The following is a 16,542-nucleotide window of genomic DNA, read 5'->3' as shown; positions in this document are numbered from 1 at the left end:
TGTGACCAAACTGCGTACTAGACATTTGAATTTTTGTTCACGTTATTATAGCTTTTACTGCCACTTCTTGTAAGTATTCTGCTGTGTGTGCATTTCCTGATGTATCAATTGTTTGTGCAAGGAAGACTTTCCCTTCTTCTGTTGTTATACAAGCACATACAACAGGATCATTGTGGACATTACTCCACCCATCAATACTTAGGTTAACAATTCTACCCTCCAGAGCTGTTGCACATTGCTCCATTTCTCTGTCATACACGTTATCCAGCAGTTTCCCTGCAACATCTGCTCTGCAGGGTGGACTGTATCCTGGTCTCAGTGACTGAACCATATTAATGAAATGTGGGTTCTCAGTCAGACGGAAAGAAGAGTTTGTTGCATAAACAAACTGGGCATTTTTTTCATCAATTAACTCTTCTTCTAATCTGCTAGTTTTTATCACAAACTTATCTATGGTGGTTCCAGGAGGGAAGGTTTTTTTCTTTCTTTTAGGTGATATACTGTGGGTGTCTGATGATGATGCAAATGAAGCACTATCCGGGATGGATAACTCTGAAACTGTAGAACAGGAGGATGGTGATTTTGAAGGTGGATAGTTTCCAGAATCCTTAATGTTGACGATGAATTCCCCTAAACAAAAAAGTCATTGTTTATACAATTTCTGCTTATTGTACAGCACTGCCCCAAAAGGAATATTTGCTTTTCTTCATAACTGTACCAAATGACAGTAACATGCAGTAATAATAAGAAATATAATTTTGCTCAAACATGACAGTTCAAGGCAGTCTTTAGAAATATGATTCAATAAAAATGTTTACCAACCTGAAGATCCTGCCTGTTCAAATGTGTTTCTTTGGTCATCTTCATCACAGCACTTCTCATGATGTTGCCTCATTCGGGCCACCAGGCCTTGCATTTCTTTGTTGCAGTGTTTGCATTTTGCACGCATGCCTGCCTTACCGATAGGTAAAGGAACTTCACCGCCCAGAGCCCCTGGGGATGGGCGGTATATAAATTGAATAAATAAAATAAATAAATAATTAAAGTATTCCCAAACTGGGTCTCTGTTATGGCCTGCTGCCATTATAGGTTTTTTCCTCCAAGGAAAGAATGTGATAAACCTCAGGTCATACACACAAAAGATCCAAAGACTTGTGCAATATTGTGCTCAAAAAGTGTCACTTTCATTTTGTACTGCTTGCCCCTCCCTCCTCACACTTAGTTTCTTCTTGTGCAGATCTATTCCACTCCAAACAATCAGAAAAATATTGTTTCTATTCACTGAACTTCTTGAAACTTAGCACTGAAGGGGTTGATTCTGTCTTCATAGGTTTGTAGAACAATAGGATTAAGGTCTTTTTCTCAACTCTGTTCATGTTATAACATTCTTGCTGTGAAGAAGAGGCATGTGATCTCTGCTGAGCTGACACAAATTCAGTTTTGAGAACTGCAAAACCAAGCATCGGTGATAATATATTGTAGGCAGAGAAACTGCCCAATAATCTTACAAAAACCTCTGGAAGAGCATGACATTGTGAATGGATTAATGGAATTTATTTACCAAAAAAAATAAACATATACAGCCTTATTCTACATAATTAAAAACTAATCTTTATTTCATGATGGAATAACCTTTGGATGGTAATATATTTTCCTCAAAAAGCATTTTATTTAAAAAAATCCGATTTAAATTTTAAAAAATCCGATTTAAATCAAAAAATCCGATTTAAATAAAAATTTTTTGATTTTTTTAAAAAAAAATCATTGATTTTTATCCACCCTGCTCCCATCATCCTATCGTCCGATTTCTTTGCTGAATCAGGATGCTAAAATCTTTACAGCTATATTGGACAACAGATTAAACAAAATCATTAATCATTATGTTCACCCGGACCAAACGGCTTCATTCCACACAGAAACATGGCAGACAATGTGCGTAAATCTCTTAATATAATCAATCATTGCATTACCTATCAAATGGAGGCTCTCTTGTTGTCACTTGATGCAGAAAAAGCGTTTGACAGCTTGGAAACTAATTACCTTCTGAGACTCCTGTCAAAAATGGGTTTTGGCCAAACTTTTATACAATCAATCAGCTTACTTTAAGCCAACCCTACGGCCCGGTTAAAAATAAATGGTATAAATTCAAAGGATATTAAACTTACAAGAGGGACCAGGCAGGGCTGCCCCTTGTCACCACTACTGTTCGCCCTTGCCATAGAACCTCTGGTGGAATCCATAAGACAATCAGCTGAGATCAAAGGCATTAGAATAAAAAGTCATGAATATAAATTTTCTCTCTTTGCTGATGATATGGTTCTGTATATCTCTCAGCCTTCTGCTTCGTTACCTCCCTTGGAAGACAAGTTACATACCTTTGGTCAACTATCAGGTCTTAAAATTAATAAATCTAAATCTGAAATTTACCCTATTAATTTAGCCCCAGACACACAAGCTCAGATAGCCTCCAATTATGAATACCAATGGATCAGCAAGAACTGGATCTATTTAGGAATCACGATCTCTGTCAACCTGGCAAATTTAAAGGAATCTAATTTTAAAACCCTGGAACTCAAAGTTATAGGTGAATTTAAAGAATGGAGCAAGTTGACTTTATCCTGGACTGAAAGAATACAACTTGTCAAAACCATGATTTTACCACTTTTCTTATTTAATTTTTGTATGCTGCCTATTAATCTCACTGATCAAGATACCCAAAAGTGGCAAACTCTTATAAATAAATTTATTTGGGCTAATAAACATCCTAGAATTAATTTTTCAACCATGAAACGTTCAACCAAAAAGGGTGGCTTGGCTATTCCAGACCTAAAATGTTATTATATGGCAGCGCAGCTAGCAAACATAGTGCTTCTTTTGCATTCCTCAGATAGTTCAGACTGGACATACGCTGAAACTGCACATATTCTTCCCCATGATATAAAGGATATAATTTGGACAGACCCAAAACACAGGCCTACCCAAACTCTTGCCAATCCATTTTTGAAATCTACTATATCTGTATGGGACAGGGTAAGAAACTATCTAGCTCCTACACCCTCACCCCTATCATCCTTCCTGGACCAATCGTGGTTTCCACCAGGTCAGGATTTAATTTCATTTCAGCAATGGAAGGTAATTAAGAAATCTAGGATCATTGACATCACCAAACATGGGGCCATCCTAACTAAGGAGCAAATAGAAGAGGATACAGAGGTTGCGGTCCCTTGGTATCAATACTTACAATTATCTCACCTTATAGGCAGCCAACTATTTGTCGACTCCTTGAAACGGGAGTTAACAGATTTTGAACGTTTATTAAAAAAAATACAACCTCATCGTAAAGGCCTCATAGCTAGCATCTATGCTAATTTAAACTCACAAAATGATCAATCCTCATTAAGGTACCAATTGAAATGGAATAGGGACTGCAGTACCCCCTTAACAGAGGAGCAATGGTCCACAATATGGTCTGGCAAGCCCCTAAATTCGAACGCAATCAACATCAAAATGTCGTCTTTTAAATTGTTGTCGAGATGGTACATGACTCCTCAATTTCTACACCAAATTAATCCCAATTTAATACCGCTCTGTTGGAAAAAGTGCGGTCAAATTGGTGACTATATCCATTTGTGGTGGTCTTGCCCCAAGATGCAATCATTATGGGACTTAATTTCAAGGAAAATTAAGGAGATTACAGATTATGAACTGCTCATGACTCCAGAATCAATTTTGCTGGGTCTTTGGGAAGACCCTGCCATACCAAAGGTGCGGAAAAATTTAATATTTATGTTACTTGCTGCTGCAAAAATGCTTCTAGCAGCACACTGGAAATCAGACAAGCTTCTGAAGCTACAACAGTGGGTTCAGAAAGTATGGGATATTTTTACTATGGAAAAAATAGCAGACCGCCTTCATTCTATTGATAAACCACAGTATCAGTCATCATTCTTTACGCAATGGTTGCCCTTTTTGAATTATTTACACAATACTAATGCTGACATCAATACTTTTAGCTTCTTAGCTATATTATGAGAATATCTCCTCACTGTTCCCCCTTGCACTGTTTTTGTAGTCTATTACATTGGCTTTGTTATTGTTATTGACCGTTCCAAGGTTTGTTTCTTGTATTATTGTTATGTGTATTTATGAATATTGTAAATTGTAAAATGAAAAATAAATAGTTAAAAAAAAACTCACGCCTGGGTTTGTGTTTATTTGACTGTGCACATAATCCCCAAGATTTGTGTTCAGTGGCACTTTAGAGACTGACAAGATTTTCAGAGTGTAAGCTTTTGAGAGCTCCCTTCTTCAGACTCGAGTAGGAATGGAGATCCCTGAGCCTTTATAATTCCAGCCAAAGGTGGGTGGGGTGTGTCATAATCTGGCTGTGCCAGGAAGGCCTAGCAAGGCCTCAGAAGCCTGTTAGCAGTGGGCGTAGGCCTGCCTACGATTCCCAGGAGCCCCTGGGCAGTTTTGGCTCCCTTTTTGGCCAGTCAGAACACAGGGGGCTAGTGCTATACAAGTCTGGGAGGAGAAAAGGCCTGCATTCTTTCTCCCAGGGAGCAGGCCAGAGGAGATTTCTGCTAGGGGGAGAGGCCGTCATCCAGGTAGGGTGAGAAGACAGGCCTGGCAGACAGAGGGACAGTGAGTTCAGTCACGCTAGGGCCTTTTGTTTATTTTGCTTTCACCCATCTATTGTTGCTAATGCACCTTGCTTCTTGTTTGCTTGTTTGTTTGATATTAACTGACCTCCTTGTAAATAAATCCTTTTGTTTGTTGTTACTCTGCTGGGTCCTCACACCTGTTTATTGGCCAAGCTACGGAAGTCAGAAGGGTTGGGAGGGTACTCTGGGCCTTCCCAAGGCACCCTAAATCCCAGAGTGGTGGCACCATACGGTGGCTCACCCTAACTGAGGCATGACATGGTGGCTGTAGTGGTGGGATGGACTAATTTTGGACCCTGGTAAGGCAGAGTGACATTTGGCTTTAAAAAAACCAAAAAGTTTTTTTGCTTTTGGCTTAAGGAAGCCACTTTTGCTGAAGGTGCTTGCAAGACCAAGTAAAGGTCTGATAAAGGTGTGGTGAAAGAAGATTTTGTTTATGTTTTAGCTGTCGGGTCAACTGGATAGTGAGGCTAGAATAGGTAGTGCATGCTCCTGTGAACTGGGAAGACAAAATCAGAGGACGCGCCTGTTCCTAGAAGCAAGACCCAAGCAAGGGCTGCTGGGCCCATGTCTGAGAAGGAAGAGACAGACAGAACAATGGAGCCCCCCGAGTGAAGAGGTCTTGTGTCTTCAGCTGCAACTTAAGCAAGCAGACCTTGAGCTAGAGAAAATGAAGCTTGAGAAAGAGAAAGAGAACCAAGCTTGCTCGGAGCTCAAAAAAGAGAAAGTGAAGCTAGAAACAAAAAGACTGAGGCATGAGCTTGAGATGGCTAAGCTCGCAAAGGGTCCGCCTCCTCCAGATGCCACAGTGAAAGAGGACCGTTGGAAGTACCCCTTGTACAAGGAAGGAGAGGACATCAAGGCCTTCCTTCAGAACTTTGAACAAGTCTGCATTGACTACAAGGTCCCCCCAGAGCAGTGCATGGAAAAGCTGAGACCGCACTTGAGTGGTGTCCTGGCTTCAGTGTCCGGCCAGATGGAAGGTGAAGAGAGAACAGGTTACAAGCTGTTCAAGCAAAGAGTGAGAGAGAGAGTGGGATTCACCAAGGAAGGGGCCCAAAAGCGCTTCAGAGAGATCAGGCTTGAAGGTAAAGAGTCCTACCCGCAGTTAATACACAGACTGGGAAAAGCCTATGACTTGTGGGTGGAAGTTGCAGAAGCCAAGACGCTGGCTGATGTCAAGGCCCTGATGTGCATTGACTGGTTCCTGAATCTTCTTCCTGAGCACATTCGGTTCCCGCTTGTGGACAAGAGTCCTTCTACCCTTCAAGAAGAAGGCCAGTGGGCGGAGCAACTGGATGAATCTTACAGAGGGCAGAGGTACAGCATTCATCGGGACTGGCATAAGAGGGAGTCTCCTAAATCCCTACCCTGGTCCAAAAAGCAGCCAGAAGAAAAAGGACAGCTGTCCCAGCAACAGCAACCTGTTTTCCCAAGTGCTGGTGGGAAGTCGCCCACGGTGGAGAAGAAGGTGCCACGGTGCTTTATGTGCAACCAGTTGGGCCATGTTCGGAATAAGTGCCCCAAGGTAGGGACTGACATGCACCACATGATCCCAGAGAGGCCTCAGATTACTTTCCCTGCATTTGATCCAGAGTATATTCCCCAGCACCACTGGAAGAAGGTCATGGTGGATGGCTGTGAAGTTGCTGCTTGGCGAGATACTGCTTCTCTCCTGACTACTGTGCATCACTCTCTTATCAATCCCAAGTACCTCCTCCTGGGAGAAGAAAGGAGGGTAAGGCATCTGCATGAAGCAGAAGGTATTCTGCTGCCCGTTGCCCAGGTACAGATTACATATGAAGGTTGGAATGGACTTTGGAAAGTTGCTGTGCACGATTTTATCCCGGTGGCCATGTTTGTGGGAGAAGACTTAGCAGAGCATGTGCTCCAGGAACCAAAGAACGTGAGCTACAGTCTGCAGAACCTGAGGCTGACCAAGAGGGAGATGTGTACACACAGTTTCTGAAAGACTTTGCAACTCGCTGGCCAGAAGCTGTGGCTTTTAGCCATATCGATACCAATGGTATTTGCCAAGCCTTGGCAGATATATTTGCAAGGGTGGGTTGGCCCCTAGAGGTTCTCACAGATGCTGGGACCAATTTTCTTTCGGGGTGTTGGAGAAGCTGTGGCGCAGCCACAGGGTTCAGCACTTAGTGACTCTATCATCACCAATCAAATGGGTTGGTGGAAAGGTTCGGTGGGACACTCCGGGAGATGATTAAGAAGTTTGTAATTGTCCATTCCAACAACTGGAACTTGGCTTTGCCTCAGCTCCTTTTTGCCTACCAGGCAGGTCCACACCCCAGCTTGGGATTCTCCCTGTTTGAACTGGTCTATGGAAGGGAAGTCCGTGGACCTTTGGAATTGGTGAAACACCACTGGGAGGGTTCCCTACCTTCCCTAGAGACTAATGTTTTGGACTTTGTGGACAAGCTTCAGAACTGCCTAAAGGAAGCTTTAACACTAGCCCATAAGCAGCTGCAAGAAACCCAATGTAAACAGAAAACCTGGCATGATAAAAAGGCCAGGGAGTGGGTTTACCAAGCTGGTGACTTAGTTATGGTGCTGAAGCCTATGAAGAGCAATAAGATGGACACTTCCTGGAAGGGGCCTTACCAGATCAAGGACCTCATGGGGGAGGGGAAATATGTAGTCCAGTCACCAGACACAGACCTTCCTACCTGGGTTTATTATGCAAACTCCTTGAAGCCCTATCATTCTTAGGAGGTTATTGCTTGCCATCTTATCCCAGAGGTGGCAGAGCACAGCCCAGATCCCTGGTTGCAGACCACATCAATGGGGATCCAGATCGCTGAAGCCCATGATTTGGTCTGGTGGGGGGAGGTGTCATGATCTGGCTGTGCCAGGAAGGCCTAGCAAGGCCTCAGAAGCCTGTTAGCAGTGGGCGTAGGCCTGCCTACAATTCCCAGGAGCCCCTGGGCAGTTTTGGCTCCCTTTTTGGCCAGTCAGAACACAGGGGGCTAGTGCTATACAAGTCTGGGAGGAGAAAAGGCCTGCATTCTTTCTCCCAGGGAGCAGGCCAGAGGAGATTTCTGCTAGGGGGAGAGGCCGTCATCCAGGTAGGGTGAGAAGACAGGCCTGGCAGACAGAGGGACAGTGAGTTCAGTCACGCTAGGGCCTTTTGTTTATTTTGCTTTCACCCATCTATTGTTGCTAATGCACCTTGCTTCTTGTTTGCTTGTTTGTTTGATATTAACTGACCTCCTTGTAAATAAATCCTTTTGTTTGTTGTTACTCTGCTGGGTCCTCACACCTGTTTATTGGCCAAGCTACGGAAGTCAGAAGGGTTGGGAGGGTACTCTGGGCCTTCCCAAGGCACCCTAAATCCCAGAGTGGTGGCACCATAAGGTAGCTCACCCTACCTGAGGCATGACAGGGTGTTACAAGAGAGGTCATCAGGATGTAAAGGCATAGTGCAGCTTGATTAGATGGGAAGGATGTAGCAAAGGAAGAAGTCAGGATGTACCGGTAAAATGCAACTTGATTAGAGCAGAAATTAGGACCTGTAGTGAGATAAGAATCCTAAATCTCTGTTCAGCCCTGGGGTAGGGGTGGGCCCATTGTTCTGAATTTGTGAATGAACTCAGTTTCAGCAGTTTCATGTTGTAATCTCCTCTTGAAGTTTCTCTGTTTAAGAACAACGACTTTTAGGTCATCAGTTAAATGTCCTGGAGATTAAAGAGTATCATTGTTCAACGTAAGTTGTAGGTCATTAATGATTGATTGATTGACTTGATTTATACCCCGCCCTCTCCACAAATGGGGTCAGGGTGGCTACAACCTTCATAAAACACAATCAATCAAAACCATAAAATCAATAATAATCTTTAAAAGTCATTAAAATAGTCCAGATGCAGGCTATTTAAATAAATATTTGGGAGTCCGTATATGGGCATAGCAGATGGCCGAGGGCTGCCCCAGAAAAAGTAGTGGTCTTTAATGGAAGGGGGACACCCGCTGGCACTCAGCCAAAGGCCCAGCGGAACTTCTCCATTTTACAGGCCCTGCGGAACTGTAACAGGTCCCGCAGGGCCCGGATCTCCAATAAGAGAGCGTTCCATCAGGCCAAGACCAGGGCAGAAAAAGCCCCAGCCCTGGTTGAGGCCAGACCTTTGGGCCGGGGACCACCAGGAGGTGCTTGTTTGCAGAGCGCAACACCCTGCAGGGGACGTAATGGAAGAGGCGGTCCCGCAGGTGTGCAGGTCCCAGTCCATGAAGGGCTTTAAACACCAAGGTTAACACCTTGAACTGGATCCGGAACTCCAGTGGAGCCAGCTGATGTGTTGAACTGGGTGACCTGAGAGTTGTATGTGTATATAGCTTTCTGAGGAGAGTAGACTTCAGGAGAAGAGTTAGAGCCTAAAATTGTAGGTTAAGGGCACTGAACCTTTTTATTACTTGTATGAAATTTTGCAATATCTAACTGTGATGAAGAAAGGGAAATCTTTTTTCCCCTTCTGTAACCGAACAGAGATTTCATTGTTACCAGTTCTATGCAACATAGGTATTTAAAACAAAATCAGTTCTGCCATAGTGTGTAAAAATGCTGTATCATCTGTGTATTTGAGCTTTAACTTCATTCCATAGATTGTGTTGAAATAGGGACATTAATTGGAGTTTTGAGACTTTATTCCCAAATATAAAGCTAACACTGTGTAGCAGTTACAGTGTCATACTGTGGTCTGGAGGCGCTTGGTTTGGTTAAAAGAGTGTGTGTGACTGGCTCATCTCCCGGGATTGTTGTGAAGTTAATGGGAGATCAAGTATGCCTCTCTGAGCTTCTCCAAGGAAGAACAAGGTAAAAATATACTATATAGATAGAAATAACAGCTAAGAATTAAACTGATCGCAGGCTAGTGAAGAGAACCATTGCAATGAGATCTCACTTTGTCAATTTCCAGCGCCATAGGGATTTGTTGTAGCTCTTGCATTTTAGTATTGCGCATCAAGGATAGCACAGTTGTGGTCTTAGAATATGTGAGTTTTTTTGTCTTATGCTGCAGTAAGAAATAAGTATGGCTGTGAGAAGTATGGCCCCACCCACCTCACAGGGTGATTGTTGTGGGGTAATAATAACACTTTGTAAACCGCTCTGAGTGGGCATTAAGTTGTCCTGAAGGGCGGTATATAAATCGAATGTTATGTTATTATTATTAATTGCCTTTCCTCCATTTCTTTTCCTTGTGAATGCAGCTTCAAGAATAGTCTTAATGCAGTTTTCTTACTATATTTAGGCCAACCATTACTGTCCTGGGGTATTCCCAGAAGATGTAGAGCCTCCAAAAAATCCCAGGATTTACTGTTACTTTGTATTACCCTGTCACTTTTGATACAGTGATTATATTTTATGATCTCATAGTTAATTGAAATAAAAGTCCTACCCAATAGATCAATGGGATAAATTTCTTAGATATATCATAGATACAAAGTTGAAGAGCCACTTAGAAGAATAAAATGTTCAAAGCACTTGCTTGCCCTTTCCATGCAGCCTTCAGTTCTCACTGCCCATTACTGCCAGCAGAGTGGCTCTGTTTTACAGTCAGTGTGTCAGATTGTCAGTATGGAAAACAGACAAGAGTAGTCTAAATTTAGAGCAGAAGGAAGATCACTGCTGAATTTCTGGCAAATTGATTTTTTACAAATAGAATGAAACTCATTCATAGGGTTATGCTTTTTTTATACATATGTTTAAAGCATAATCCATAGTTGACTTAATGATTGACAGAAGTAGACTTGAATCTGATGGAACAGATATCCATTAGCTAAGCAGACTTTCATCTCCTGCCCCTTACTGTTGAAGCCCAAAATGCTACTCCTAGGCACAGGACCTGCAATTAAAAGAAGTTGGGAAGACTTAAAGTTGCCCGTCCACTCCATTTATGGAAATCATCTGTAAGATCCTTTCCATAGTATGACCAGTTTTTAAAAGTTTGCAAAGGATGGGTATATCACTAGCAATTTGCTGTAATACCTCAGTGGAACCTCTGTGGTAGATAGCAATATTCCTTTGAATACCAGCTTCTAGGGGCAGCTGACATTGGCCTGGATTCTGTGCCTTTTCTCCATGTGCAGTTCTCTCTTAGTGCTACAGAAACTGTCTACCACAAATCCCATTTTCTATTGTTACGCAAATAGGAGGTTTCCTTAATTAGTTGGGGGAATTAGCATTAAAAGAGACAAGCGAGAGGGGGTAACTGGGATTCTCCACCTGTGTATACAGGGATTGTTCCCTTAGAGAACTCTCAAATAAACGGGCACATATTCAACAGGAAAGGCTTTTTTGTTAACAGAGGAATAAAAGTTAACCATACAGAAAACCACACACAGTGTACACACAGGGCTAAATAAAAAAAAAAGTGAGAAGATGGGAAAGCAGTTTTTGGGGAAACTGCTTTCTCTGAGATTATCAATCTCAGAGAGGGAGAGGTCTGTAGAGGAGCAGCAAAACGGCCAACGTTTCACAGAGAGAAGAAGCCCAAGTGGATTGGGTGTGCGTGGATGGGTACCAAGGCGCACATACCCTGAGCACATGGCTGGGGAGCCCAATTATAGGGCAAAATGTTCCCTGGAGCAATGCTGACATCTTGCTCCCCAAAACAGTGACTTAATGGCTTGTTTGGAGGTAGGACAATAACTTGGGGAGGGTTTGATGTGACTATCTGGTAGTCTATAGGTAAAAATATAGCTTGATGACCTGGTAAGTGCTGGACAGGAAGGCTATCAGAAGTGCTGAATAGATTTGATTAGGTAAGTGGGAAAGAGGAGGTAGAGGAAGGCATTGATGAAATTAGGCAGGGAGTTTTCTCAGGAAGCCTCTTATCTTTGCTGCTCTGTAAAGCATTGGGGGCTGTCAGTCATCCCTCCTCTGACTCACAACTTGGTGACTTTCCAGTCTCCAGGCCAGCTGGCATCCACTCTGCCTAGAACTTATGGGAAGGGGTTTATGATATTCCATATCTATAAACTGTGCGTGCAGTGTGGGGAGGGGATCTGACTGTTAACACTATAGCCCTGGGCATTTCTACTTTCACATGACCATTGTCTGTTATTGAGATGTAAAATGCTTAGCAAGATAAGCTTGTTACTGGAAGGGAGGACTGCATTCATAGAACCCAGAAGAAGCTTGCATGGATGAAAAGTATAGGATACAAGCCAAATAATTTGCTTCCTGTTCATGCATTTCAAAAGCATCTGTCTAGGCACTGATGAAGACAGAATACTGGCATTGATGGACTTTTGATGGGATCCAACAGACAAATTCTTACATTAAAGAACAGTTTTGGTATCCTGAAATTTACTCGTTACTTTCTGCTTTTTACAGTCTACTACGTATTTCCTGAAAACAAACAGAATGGCTGCAAAGGAGAAGTTGGAAGCAGTGTTAAACGTGGCCTTGCGGGTGCCAAGCATCATGCTTTTGGATGTCTTGTACAGATGGGATGTCAGTTCTTTCTTTCAGCAGATCCAAAGAAGTAGTCTCAACAACAATCCCTTGTTCCAGTACAAGTACTTGGCCCTTAATATGCATTATGTCGGTAAGTTATATTTCAGTTGACATAAGTATATATTCCTTGTTAATGTCTGATTAAAATAATGTTGCTTTTCCACTTCAAACATGTCTTAATAGTGGTTTATTCCTATTTTATGAATAATGGCATCTTTGCAAATAAACCCTGCTTCATTAGATTGAGTGCCTGTTCCCCCCCAAACAGTGAAGGTATGTTTGAGTAATTCATTGTCATTGTCATTGTCCAGTTGTTCAAGCCTAGGAAACAATGCCCAAGTAAGGAGCTGTCCAGCAGTGGCTGCTACTGATGGCTTCATCATCCAATACAATCCTCCATTTAAATTAGCACAGTTGTCAAGGAGAGAAGAGTGCAGCCTTTGCAATTTGCTGGCACTTGCAATGATATTGGTGGCCTCACTCCATGGCAAAGGAGGCTTGAATGACAGGGAAAGGAAAGGGCAGCTGAATGGGCTGATTCACATGATACAGAGTCCTCTTGGCCACCACAAGGACTTAATATGACATGTGCAACATGCATTCTTTACTTTCCAGGCATGTGGGAACCATATTCTGAGCACTATATTCATGGGAAAGGGACTTCAGCCCCCCCCTACCCTCCGCCGCCCCCAGTGCCATTTTCATTAACTGAAACTGCCCTTGGGAGCCTTTCTTCTGGGACACTAGTATGTTATGACAGCAACGTATAAGTTTTTCCTGTAGAACAAATAGCAATTCCCAGGGGCCATTTCAGTTCCCAAAGATGGCACAAGGGAAGGCTGAAGCCCCTTCTTCAAGCATGTAGCAGTCAGTGCCTTGGTGGCATGGAACTTCTGGTGTACGTGTATTCCAAGTCCTTTTGGTGGCCATGAGGACTTGGTAGTGTGTGAAAGCCCTGAGTCAAGCAGGAACGCACAAGAAAGAATCTTAGATGATAGGGAGTTGCCAGTGATTAGATCCTGGAAAGGGAGCAGGTGATTACGGGTAAGCTGTAGTGCTGGTGCAATGATTTTGCAGACAAGGTGTAGAAGAATGACATAGGATAAAGGGTTTTTTAAAATATACACCCCCTAGTCCTCCTCCTGCTTGCCCTTTCTGAATCAAAACCAAAGAAAGTTTGGCACATAGTTCCTTTTCTTTCATTTGTGGGGAGCACAAAGAAGGATGCAAGTTGAATCTTGCTGGGCTGCATTCTTACCCTCTGTTAGACCAGGAGTTGCGGCTCCTCTTCAGAGTCATTGCTGCTCATTCCTTTGTTTGGTAATGAGCAACCACATAGAAATGCCACTGTTCAGTTACTTATTCACTGGGTCCCTGGAGGCCATGGGCATTGCACCTGCCCTTTAATGATAAGCAGTCAGTCTGATCAGCGGTGGCCTTTCCTGTAGTCCCAAGGCTGCCTGATGGTGCACACCACCAAATTTGGCATCAGGGAATCTGGATTTTTTTTCAAGCCATTGGAATTCCTGATTTACGTGTCAAAATACATTTATGGTATATTTGGATGACTGGGTTTCCCAGTATTAAACATAATTCTGGGAAACAATCAGACCCTTGTTTTTTTGTATGTTAATTAAGGGAACAGAAAGAGATCATTCTTCTTCCCCCCATTATAGCTGAGTCATTTAGTGAAATTAATTGGGAATATCTTTGGAACTGAAAAGAGAAAGTACTGCTCCTCAAAATATTGGACATAAATTGGACTTTATTATTACAAGGTACAATGCCGAGTGGTGACTTTTAAATAGACTTTTAAAAGTATTAGACAAAACTGTGGAAAGCAGGTCTATCAAAACCTATTAGGTATGATTGCTAAGTGTAAGCTCCCTACACAGAGGCGGTATATCTCTGTCATAACACTTTTGTTGTTGACCTTTTATCAGTGCAGAAATAACTTTGGGAATGCCAAAGCTTCTGGGGTTTTGCTGCAATATTTGCAGTAGAAACTTTTAAAAATTATTTGTGTTTCAAAAAGAATGAAACTATTCTTAAGATATACGAGCTGTTAGATAAGATTTGTAACAGTATGGCTTGCAAATTAAAGAAGAAATACTTGAGATTCAGTTCTGAATTTTAATAGGACTACACTAGGATATGTTTAGGTACTTCAAATTAACGTGCAGATTGGATTGCCCAACCCCAGTGAATGCTAGTAGCAAGAAAGAACATTTCATATATGAATAAAATAATACATTACAGCTAAGAGAGAATTTGCAGCTATGAGTTAAACAAGTAGATCGGGAAGGAATTACAAGATTAATAACTATATACATACTAAGTTGAGGTTGCCTGGCAGGGATAATACAGATATAGAGATAACTTGATTTTTAGCTGGCATCTCCATTTTACCCCTGTGCCAGCACCCCAGGCTAATACATCAAACTGTAGGAAAACTCTGATTTTTCTTCCTAATGCTACTGGTGGAGGAGATAGGATAGGATTGTCTTAATGGTGTGACACAATCAGATATCATGGCCAGATAAATAGTTGTTCTACAGGGACTTGCAAGTCAAACCCTGATCTGACCCCAGCTACAGAGATCTATTCATTTGGCGTTTATTCGCCTTGTTCCAGAACATTGCTGTCTTAGCAGCAATGAGAACTGGGTTCATTATACGATGGCGCTCTGGTGCTGCCTATCATGGCATGTGGCCTTCCTATTGTGCTGGGCAGCACTTCCTTGTAAAATCTAGCTCCAAGTTTAAAGGATACACAGCTCTTTCCAGTTAGGCATATTGCTTCCTAAAGCAACTTAACAGCATTGCCTGTTTTGACCCAGTAATTGTTTTAATCCCATGATTGTAGGAATGTGACAACTATCTGCTTACATATCTATTGCCTGCAGCATATTGATTTTCATTGCAGATTACAACTTGTTACCTAGCCTTGGCCTACTGTGATTGAACATATGATTGGCAGAGGAACTGTAGAAATATCTTCTTTCTAAACTGAAAGATATACTCCTCCCCTGGAGTGGTGTGTGTATAGCTATCTGTGTCTGTCTCATTATGACCCCAAAGGAAGTCAGCATTTTGTTCATTGCTGAAATGCCCAGGAATTACAGGCCAAGTCATGTTGTGTTGAAAATACAAATAGCAAAATACTTCTTGCTTCAAAGAGCTTGCTGTGTAACAGTGGCATCCTTTGTATTTAAAGTTTTAAATATATATGATAAACACTATCAACAAGCTTTTCCCTTCCATAAACCCATACTGTTTCCTATCCCTAAACAGAGAAGAGGGGGGAGAGAGAGAGAAAAGGAAGAAAAAATGAAAGGGAAGGAAAGAAACAAAGTTTTATATCAACTTTCATAGAGCTCTAACAATTCAGCTCAGATCTAACTATATTTCATGCCTGCATCCCATCTCTAACTTCCTTATAGTTAAAGCTGTTCTTCATTAGAATGGGCTTCCTCAGGAGGTGGTGAGCTCTCTTTCCTTGGAAATATTTAAGAAGAAGCTAAATGGTCACTGACAGCAATGATGATTCTGTGACTCACTGTGTATGTACATAGATTGGGAGAGGGAGAGCATGAAAGGATGAGCTGGTGCTAGGCTCTCATGGTCCTTTCTTAAATGCCCAGGGTAATGCCAATCACCACTTTGGGGTCAGGAAGGAATTTTCCTCCAGAACAGATTGACCAGAGATCCTGGAAGATTAAATTGTTCTCCCACTAGTTTTTGAGTGTTGTCAGATTTATGCCCATTATTTGCATAGGGACTGACTTGTTTGTCCAGTGTAGAGAGTAGAAGTGCTTTCTGGAGTCTCTTGCGCAGCTAAGACATCAGGGCCAATTTTGACATGTGGGTAGTGTTGTCAGAATGCTCATTGAGGCAGGTGAAATTACCTGAAGGCTCTCAAAGGGTTGTTACATTTTCCAGAAATTAAATTGATGTCATAAACCCAGATTTTACCCAGTCATGCAAAATAATTGTGCATTTCCTGTCTGAATGATAGAATTGTCCGACAATGTAAAGTCTCTGTGATGATATGGGTCAAACCTGAAGACTAACCCAAGTCCCTCCACACCCTCCTAGCAGCAATTAGAGTGGGAGAATGTCATTGGATTTCTAAGAGATTATTAACCTAGTATTTTGCCACCTTGTTGGAGTTAAATTTGTTGTATTTCAAGTCTAACCCATTCCAGCCATTTTTGTTGTTTTATTTGCTGATTTGTCATTTCAGAATCTCATGCATGCCATTAAAAATACATTGTGGTATATTTTAAGACTGGAGAAGACCATAACCTCCTTTACCAATTGGGAGTTGCATTTTTTAATATGTTGTGTTTTGTATTTTGCCTACAAAATGTGGAATCTATATGGCTGAAAGATTTCTGTGGGGTATAAA

General features: G+C 42.0%; 1 protein-coding gene across 1 annotated transcript in view; it reads left to right on the top strand.

The window, feature by feature from the left end:
- The window catches only part of RNF145 (ring finger protein 145), a 119,392-nt gene that overhangs the window by 22,406 nt on the left and 80,444 nt on the right, over positions 1 to 16,542 (top strand). Inside the window, exon 2 of the mRNA XM_054977383.1 lies at positions 12,010 to 12,223. Coding sequence (XP_054833358.1) covers positions 12,040 to 12,223 — 184 coding nt within the window. The 5' untranslated portion in view covers positions 12,010 to 12,039. The remainder of the gene's footprint in view (positions 1 to 12,009; positions 12,224 to 16,542) is intronic.

Source organism: Eublepharis macularius, chromosome 4 (genome assembly GCF_028583425.1).
Source record: "Eublepharis macularius isolate TG4126 chromosome 4, MPM_Emac_v1.0, whole genome shotgun sequence".
Lineage (NCBI taxonomy): Eukaryota > Metazoa > Chordata > Lepidosauria > Squamata > Eublepharidae > Eublepharis > Eublepharis macularius.
Note: the sequence above shows the minus strand (reverse complement) of the source record. Positions and strands in the feature narration are given on the sequence as shown.